The sequence below is a fragment of the Microtus ochrogaster genome, chromosome 21 (assembly GCF_000317375.1).
Source record: "Microtus ochrogaster isolate Prairie Vole_2 chromosome 21, MicOch1.0, whole genome shotgun sequence".
In the NCBI taxonomy this organism is placed as follows: Eukaryota; Metazoa; Chordata; class Mammalia; order Rodentia; family Cricetidae; genus Microtus; species Microtus ochrogaster.
In genome coordinates, this window is record NC_022022.1 from 36,622,704 (window position 1) to 36,631,667 (window position 8,964).

General features: G+C 41.2%; 1 protein-coding gene across 1 annotated transcript in view; it reads left to right on the forward strand.

The window, feature by feature from the left end:
- Positions 1 to 257: 257 nt before the first annotated feature.
- The window catches only part of Gtf2b (general transcription factor IIB), a 17,848-nt gene continuing 9,141 nt past the window's right edge, over positions 258 to 8,964 (forward strand). Inside the window, exons 1-2 of the mRNA XM_005357381.2 lie at positions 258 to 479; positions 6,436 to 6,542. Coding sequence (XP_005357438.1) covers positions 463 to 479; positions 6,436 to 6,542 — 124 coding nt within the window. The 5' untranslated portion in view covers positions 258 to 462. The remainder of the gene's footprint in view (positions 480 to 6,435; positions 6,543 to 8,964) is intronic.

An 8,964-nucleotide genomic window follows, 5' to 3' on the forward strand; every position in this document is an offset into this window, starting at 1 on the left:
TTGGGGTTTTGATTTGGTTTGCTGGAGAACTAACTCTGAACTCATTCGCTGGATTCTCTGAGACTCTTCCTGGGTCGGTTTTTTTGTTTTGTTTAGTTCGAGACAGGGTCTCTCGCTGTAGTCCTCACTGTCCTCGAGCCTCGCTGTGTAGACCAGGCTGCTCCCCGGACTCACAGAGATTCTTTAATTCACAGGGATTAAAGGTGTGAGTAACCACGCCCGGCTTCTATCCGCGGTAGCTCGGAAATTTCTTCCAACGACCTGCAGCTGACAGCTACTCAGCAAAGAAAACCAGGAAGCCTTTAGCTTGCGTCATTAGGATCGCCTGCTTTTTGGCCCGCCTCCCGACCCGTAGACGCGCAAAGTGCGCGCGAGTGACTCGCCCATAAAAGCCCGGCTCGGAGCGTCCGGCCGCCGGTGTCGCTTCCTGCTTGGGAAGAAGCTCTTGGCGGAGCCACGAAGATGGCGTCGACCAGCCGGTGAGTGCGGCGGCCTCGGAACGAGTGGAACCGGGGGTCGCGGGGCCGAGGCTCTTCCGGAAGGACGGCTGCCGCGGGCGTCCCCTGCTCGCCCGAGTCGCCGCGGTCAGGCTTCGTCCCCGCGGCTCTGCGCCGCCCCGGCCTCCGTCTCTCTCCGGACCCCTCCGCTGTCTTTGTGTCACGTTCCTGTTTTCTGTGTGTTTCTCCCACGACGGCCCATCCAAAATGAGGGGCTGTGACGTCGCCTCCTTTCCAGACAGCTGGGGAAGCGACGCGCTAGGTCCCTGTGGATCTGTCAGCTAGGAAGTTGGGAAACGTCAGCGTCGGTAGCCTAGTAGAAACGGGTCGCCAGCCTAGTGGCCCCCCGAAGTGGAAAGAAAAAGCACATACGGAGACTTGAATAATTCTCCCCTAAAGCCACCCCCCCCCAAGTATCATTGAGCACTCCGAAGGAGATGTTGTCTGCAAAAAATTAATTACATATGCTGCAAGTCATTTTTAATGTATTTTTAAAACGTAGTGTACTTAATATCGACAGGAAATGCGTGTTGGGTCCTCGGAGACAGCCTTTAATCTTGTGACCAGCAAAGTGCTTTGCAGACCCTAATTATATCTCTTGTAACACTGCGAGGTAGATATTAGTATTCTGGCATATGTGTAAACTGAGTCATGCCAGTGTGTTGACCTTTCGAGTGCCCCAGCATGCATACCTATTTCTGATCACCATTCCATTGGTTTCTAGTTAATACAGAGTGTATTCAAAGTATCAAATTAAGTTCTGCACTTGCTGGCACATTGGAATTGATAAACGTCACCAGGGGAAGCCATTATTCACAGACGCGCACAGGTCCTTTCTGGGAACCTCGAACACTGTATTATAAAAAGCGAGAGGCGGACATGGAGAGGAGCAGTTTCAACTGTTTGTGTGGAACTAAAACCATTGGCACTCTTGCTTACCGGTTGTCATTTATTTTTAAATTAGATTTAATTATGATTTAATCATTCCATCTGGGTGTGGTTTTGTCAGGTAAGACTTCCTTGTGGGGACCTGAAAACAGCTTCCCCAAATTATCCAATACTGAAATTTTCCCGTGGCGCTGCCGTGAAAACTGAATGTGTGCATATGTAGGTTATGGAACGGGAACTTCTGTGTTCTTGAAACACAAGTTGTAGTTAAATAGTACGTATAGTAAACTCACTGGCTACATTTTTTAAACTTGTCATTTAAACATTCTTTGAAACTTAATTTTTTTCATGGACAGTTCATTTTGAGTTCCTGGCCTAGAATTCTCCTAGGCATGCAGACATGCTTGGTCCATTGTCCAGCTTTTAAATCATTCCTATTACTGCTCTACATGGTCCGTCAGTGGGAATAAAGAGAGGTCAATGTTCCATTTCCCTTGGGATGGTGTGCAGCCACTTAGCCTTGAAACCCATTGATATTCTTAAGAGAATTTGTTCAGAGTGAGGTCCTATATTTATTCTGACTTTGGGTAAATAATTTTCTGGCCAGGACCTGTGAAATATCCTATCTTGCAGGATATTGTGCAAATTTAAGAGCTCTGATTGCTTTTCCAGAGGCCCTGGGTTCAGTTTCCAGTACCCAGACGCCAGCTCACAAAATCTTCAGTTACCCTAGTTCCAGGGGGTCCGGTGCCCTCTTCTTACTCTGCTGGTGCCAGGTCATGCACAGATTCACGGACATACATGCAGACGAAATACCTATACTTAAATAATTCCATTGCTATTTAAAAACAGTGCAAACTTTCCTGTGTTTCCCTTTTTTAAGTGCTAGGGATCGAGCCCATGACCTTAGGCAAGGACTCTCCCTCAAAGTTACATTCCCAGCCCCTTTACCTACTTTTATTGTTTGTTTGTATTTTTTCTTTTTTTTTCTTCTCTCTCTCTCTCTCTCTCTCTCTCTCTCTCTCTCTCTCTCTTCTTTTTTTTTTGAGACTATAGTCTAAGCTGCTCTGGAACTCACTGTATAGTTATTATCCACTGAGCTCCAATCCCTTCCCAGCCCCTTTAATGTACTTTTATTTTTAGTTTCTTTTTGAGATGCTCACTCTAGTCTAAGCTGTCCCAGAACTTACCATGTTCTTTGTATCATTATTAGTATGGCCTAAATATGGTGGCAGATCTAGCTCTGCTTTGGAATTCTGGGATTGCAGGCATTCTTCATCACAACTGGCTTGATCTACTTTTTAACAGTGCTAAACTGGCTGGGCGTTGGTGGTGCACGCCTGGAATCTCAGCATCAGGGTGGCAGAGGCAGGTGAATATCTGTGAGTTCAAGGCCAGTCTGGTCTATAAGAGCAAGTTCCAGGACAGACTCCAAAGCTACAGAGAAACCCTGTCTCGAAAAAAACAAACGAAATAAGTGCTAAACTGTGATAATCCGTAACATACTATTATGGTAACTTCCTACTTCATTTAATGATAACTCCCCTTATTTTGCTCACATTTTCTTTTATATCAGCAGCTTTTCAGTTTTTATGTACTACTTTTATTTTTCATAATTTATTTTTTTTAATTTCCAGAATAAAGCAATTTCTGCCCTCTCTGATTTTCCTGATTAGAAAAGTCCAAGATATGTTACAGTTGAGTAAATTTGGTGGTTATTATGTGCTTTTTTTTTTTAAATCAATTTTCTATGTGACTTCAAAGTTGGTAGTTAGTGATCCAGAAAGATGGCTCAATATTAAGGACACTTGTTGCTCTTGCAGAGGATCTGGCACCCAAATGGTACCTGCACTTCCAGGGAATCTGATGCCTTTTCTGACATCTGGGCACTAGACATACATGCATGCACATACATACATACATAAAACAAAAATTATATACCTTTAAAGTAAATAAATGAAAAACAATGTTAGTGGTTAAAACGTTCTGAGTTATAACAGCTAGCATGAGAAACTTGACCCTAAACCACAAATGTCTATTTACATGTTGTAAAGAGTCAATTTTGTGTTTTAAGTGTATGCTTGTGGTGACTGCCACGGAACCATTTGCTCTGTACATGTCAAGTGAGCTTTAGAAGAGGGCTCACACCTTCCAAAAATAATACTTAGGTTTTGACCAAGAATCTTTGTTTTTTCTTTTCTTTTTTTTTTTTTTTTTGGTTTTTCGAGACAGGGTTTCTCTGTGGTTTTGGAGCCTGTCCTGGAACTAGCTCTTGTAGACCAGGCTGGTCTCGAACTCACAGAGATCCGCCTGCCTCTGCCTCCCGAGTGCTGGGATTAAAGGCGTGCGCCACCATCGCCCGGCGAATCTTTGTTTTTTTAAAAGCATGTTTTATCAAGTCATTTAAGGTTAACCAATTTCCCCAAGCTGTTTTATTGTTCAAGATAAATAAAAAAGTTACTAATATCATGAACTGGGCTTTGTGGCACATCCCTGTGATGTCACTTCAGGAGGCTGAGGTGAGAGGCTCCTGGGTGATGCCAGCCTGGGCTGTATAGTGTGTTCGAGGCCAATAAGACTATAGAACAACACCTGTCTTTTAAGAAAATAAAAGGAAAATATTGTTATTAATGTCATAACATAATGTTAGCTTTGTAATCATTATTTTTCATTTGAAATGAGTTTCTTAGACTAGCGTGCAGTATAATGGTCTTATGGTGTGCCTTACGTTGGTGTACACTTTTGTATAGTCAGTCCTGACTTCCACCTTCTTGCTGGTTCACTTCTTCCAAATAGTGCCCCTTCTGCCCCTCTCTTTTCCTCCTCTCTCCTCCCTCAGGTCACTTCCTTCCTGCTTACAGTTCCCCATTTTTCTTTCAGATCCTACATACATATGTAACAAGTATGGGTATGTATAATATACCTACATGTAAACTTGAATACAAATTCCACACATGAAGGAATCCTTGTTTTTCTGATTCTGTTTTATTCACTTAGTCTAATGCTTTTCATTTCCATTTGTTTCCTAAGATTTCGTTTTTTTAAGGCTGTGTATTGGTAACACAATTTTTTACCCTAAGTTGATTCCACTTTATTACATTGTTACAGATGAACATGGGTATTTGAGTGTGTGTGTGTGTGTGATGTGTATACTTAGAGCTTCAGGTATCTGCCTAGGAGTTGTATAGTCTATTACATAGTTCTATTTAAAAAAAATTTACTAGTGTATTTATTTATTGGGGGGAGGACCTGTGCCAAGGTGTGAGTCAGGACAGTTGGTGGGATTCTGCTTTCTCCTCTAAGCACATCAGAGCACAACTATGGAAGTTGGTTTATCCCTCTGCCATTTGGGTCCCAGTGGCTGAACTCGTCATCATGCCTGGCCATAAGCACTTTTACCCACTGCGTTATCACACCAGCCCTATAGTTTGTCTTTTGAGAAAACCCATTCTGATTTCCACGGCAACTGTAACAGTTTCTCTTCCCATCAGCAGTGTATGATGATTCTTCTTTTCCACAGTTGCCATACTATTGTTGTCATTTGGTTTCTAGATAATTGCCATTCTGACTGGGATGAGATAAAAAGCAGTTTTAATTTCCTCAGTGGCTAAAGCTACTGAATACATTTACAAATATTGGCCATTTGTGTTTCCTTTTTTTTTTTTTTTTGAGAACTGTCTTTCATTAGTCTACTTGTTGATTTTTGGTACTTAATTTTTGGAGTGCAATATAGTTTCTTGATATTAATATACAGTGTTTCCTATGTCACTGGCAGAGGTTTTCCTACTTTTCTGTCCACCATGTTAGCTCTGTTGATTATTTTCTTTGCAGTGTAGATGCTGTTTAGTTTTTTTCATGCAGTCATTCTTTTCCATTCTTGGGATTATATCCTGTGCTACTGGCATCCTTTTAAGACAATCCTGGGTAGGACTCCCCTCTGTATGCTGTGACTATCATTGGGTAATAAAGGAACTGCGTTAGACCTATGGCAGGGGAAACTCAATACAATACTGGGAGAAAGGAGGTGGAGTCAGAGAGAAACCGTGGAGTCACTGACAGAGACAGATGTGCTGAAACTTTGCTGGTAGGCCACCACCTCGTGGTGATGCACAGATTAATGGAGATGGGTTAAATTAATATGTAAGAGTTAGCCAATAAGAAGCTAGAGCTAATGGGCCAAGCGTGATTTAAATAATACAGTTTCTATGTGATTATTTCGGCCCTGGGTAATGGGAACCAACAAGCAGCTCTCTCCTCCTACACAGTCCTTGCTATACCTACATCTTGAAGTACCTTTTACCTGTTTCCTCTAGTGCTTTCAAAGTGTTAGATCTCTTTTACTTTTATTTTTGTGTCTGAGTGTGTGCCTGCTGACCTGAGAGGCCAAAAGAAAGTATCAGACTCCTTGGAACTGGAGTTAATGGGTGGTTGTGAGTCACTGTGTGGGTGCTAGGAACTGAACCCAGGTCTTCTGAGCCATCTTTCCAGCCCCCAAGGTTAGATCTTATATGAAGGTCATTGGTCCGTTTTGAATTGATGTTTGGACAGCATAAGAGATAGAAATCTAGATTCTTCTGTGTATGGTTATCCAGTTTTTATTTTATTTTTTTTTTACTTGTGAAGATACTTATGTCTTTTGTCTGGGCTGTTCTTGAAGTCCTGGACTCAAGGAATCCTACTTTAGCCTCAAGTGTTGGGACTATAGCATGTGTTAGTATGCCCAGCAAAGCTAACATCATCAGACCTAAGACCAGCACAGCTACAACTGACTGTCTTGCATGCAGTGTGTGTTGGCTTTACTGTGCTATGCTAAATCCATCATTATGGTGGCTGACAAATAGAAAACATTCCCTAACAATAGAAATAAATAGCAAAGATCACAATCAGATAATTATATATAAATGCTGCTGGCTATTGTGATTGTAAGTTGTTATACTAATCAAGGATTTCAAAAATCTTAGAAGCTTACCTATTACTAGAAGACAATAAAACTCAGACTTGTTTATTAGTTGGAAAATATAAAAATGTGTTGTTGTTTTTGTCCATGTAGTTTGGATGCTCTCCCAAGAGTCACATGTCCAAATCATCCAGATGCAATTTTAGTAGAGGACTACAGAGCCGGCGATATGATCTGCCCTGAATGTGGCTTAGTTGTAGGTAAGTAGCTATTAAGCTTTTAGTTTAAAATCATAATCCACTGTACTTTGCTTTTCTACAGCTTCCAAAGTTTTAATGAATACATTTTAATAGCTCTCACCCCACACAAGCAAGTCACAGTTACAATAAAGTAAAAAGAGAAATGGAAATGTGCAAGAGTCTGTAGACATGCCATGTACCATTGCACGTATGTAACTACTACATGTTTTGTGATGTAGGTAGAAATGTGTAGGCGTATTAAAGAGTGCTCAATAGCCCGTAATGGACTACAATAGAGGTTTATTTATTTGGGGATAAAGCTCACAATAGGGGTAAAGATCTGCTGTCTTCTGTGTGCTCTGGAAGCTGGGAACCGAATCCAGCAAAAAAGGGCTGAGCACGCTTTACAACTGAGTTTATATAGTACCTCAGACCATGCCCAAAATGGTCTGGTATCTAAAAGGCTATTGGTTGAAGGAGTTCCCACAACAGAAATTTACCAAAAAGAAAGGAAAAGGCTCACTGGGCAATGGTGGCTCGTGCTTTTAATGCCAGCACTCTGGAGGCAGAGGCGGGTGTAATTCTGTGAGTTCAAGGCCAGCCTGGTCTACAAGAGCTAGTTCCAGGACAGGCTCCAAAGCTATAGAGAAAAACCAAAACCAAACCTGTCTCAAAAATTAAAAAAAAAAATTCCAGCACTCAGGAGACAGAGGCTTGCGGATCTTAAGGCCAATCTGGTCTATGACTATACAGAGAAAACCTGCCTCAGAACAAAAAGAGAAATGAAAAGGCCACAGTATTTGCGTCCTTAGCTTTAAATAGTGAATGGAAGGTGTGTGTGTAAGAGGAGATGGAGTGATACTCAAATAACTAATATCTAACTTTTGTGCCACTTGTATGCCACTAAAATAAATGTGGTAGATTTCAAAGTAATATTGAGCCTCATCTAGTGTTTTATCACTGATTTGTGTGTTGTGATGTGCATGTGTGTACATAGCTTGTTAGCTGGCAGAGGTCAAAGGATGTCTTCTATCATTTTCCACCCTATTTGTTTAAGACAGGGTCTCTCAGTGAACCCAGAGCTTGCTGCCCTTTAGTGAGGCTTTCTGACAAACGAGCCCAGAGACTTCTTTGTCTCCACCCACACCCCTTGCACCTGGTTAACAAATGTGTGGCCGTGCTACATTGTTCTTTTACCCACTGAGCCATTTCTTTGTAACCCTCTCTGGTCTGTCACTCAGAGATCTGTCTGCCTCGATCTCCTTGTTGGGATTAGAGGAGCACCTGACCCTTTGGTGCTTCTTGAGGTGTGTTGTGACTAAGCAGGCCAGTGAGGCAGAGCTTCCTTCCTTCCACAAAACTGCTGAGTCCCTGCCCCCAACTAGATCCTAATAATGTGACAGTGTCACTGTCGAAGTTCAACAGTAGATAGCAGTATAATATGTAGGGTATCAGTTTGTTCCTAAATTTGACCTTGTACATTATATTGCTTGTATATTGATTTATAGTCAGCAAAATATTAGGTTTGTAGCTGCATTCATAGCTATTAGAAAATAATTTTGGGGCTAGGGAATGTAACTGAATGACTATCCTGTTGAGCTAAACGTTATTTCAACATCGACACTGCTGAGAAAAGAAAATCAATATCATGCCGTATGAATTAGGATTTCACATTAGTATTTCTTAAAATTAGCAGTTCCATTTCCAGTTTAATATCATGTCATGTTCACCACTTAAATTTAAATTCATCTTTTTAAAAACAACATAAGGAAAATAGATTTGAAAAATGAACGAGTCATTTTGACCTTTTCTTCCAAAATTTAGTCATTGACAAGTCAAAAGGTAGGTGCTAGAGTGATGACTGTTTTGAACTAGCAAGAATGATTTTTTTTGACAGTTACTTTCATTTGTTTCTTAACAAATAGATACAATTTATCTCTTTAGAGTGTGATGAAATGCTCTTTAGATGCCACTCTGTTATGGCTTATACACTGAAGTTCAGTGACATGTGCTGGGCATGACTTTCTCTGTATATGGACTTTGAGTAAAAACCTGTAAGGTTGTGTCGCAGAGATGGACATGGTCACAGTGATGGTTTCTGTCTGTGTCAGTGCTTCTACACTATTTTCACGAAGAACTCCCATCTGGCTTAAGTTTACAGAGTCAACGTGTAGTTTAAGAGGAGAAAAAAACCGGCATTTGTTTCTGTTTCTAGGATACTTGAGGGTATGTGTGTGTGCTTGTTAACTGATAGGCTTCTCACTATAAAGGTTGATTACACACACTCCCCTTGAAGAGATTCTGACTTGCAGTTTTCTTCCAGGAAACTTTTCTAATACTGTCTCATATATATATGAATATAAATGAATAATTTTTTTTCTGAATAATTCTTTAGTTTCATGCTGTGCTCTTTGAGTTGCCTTGGTTCTGATTCTCCTCCCCC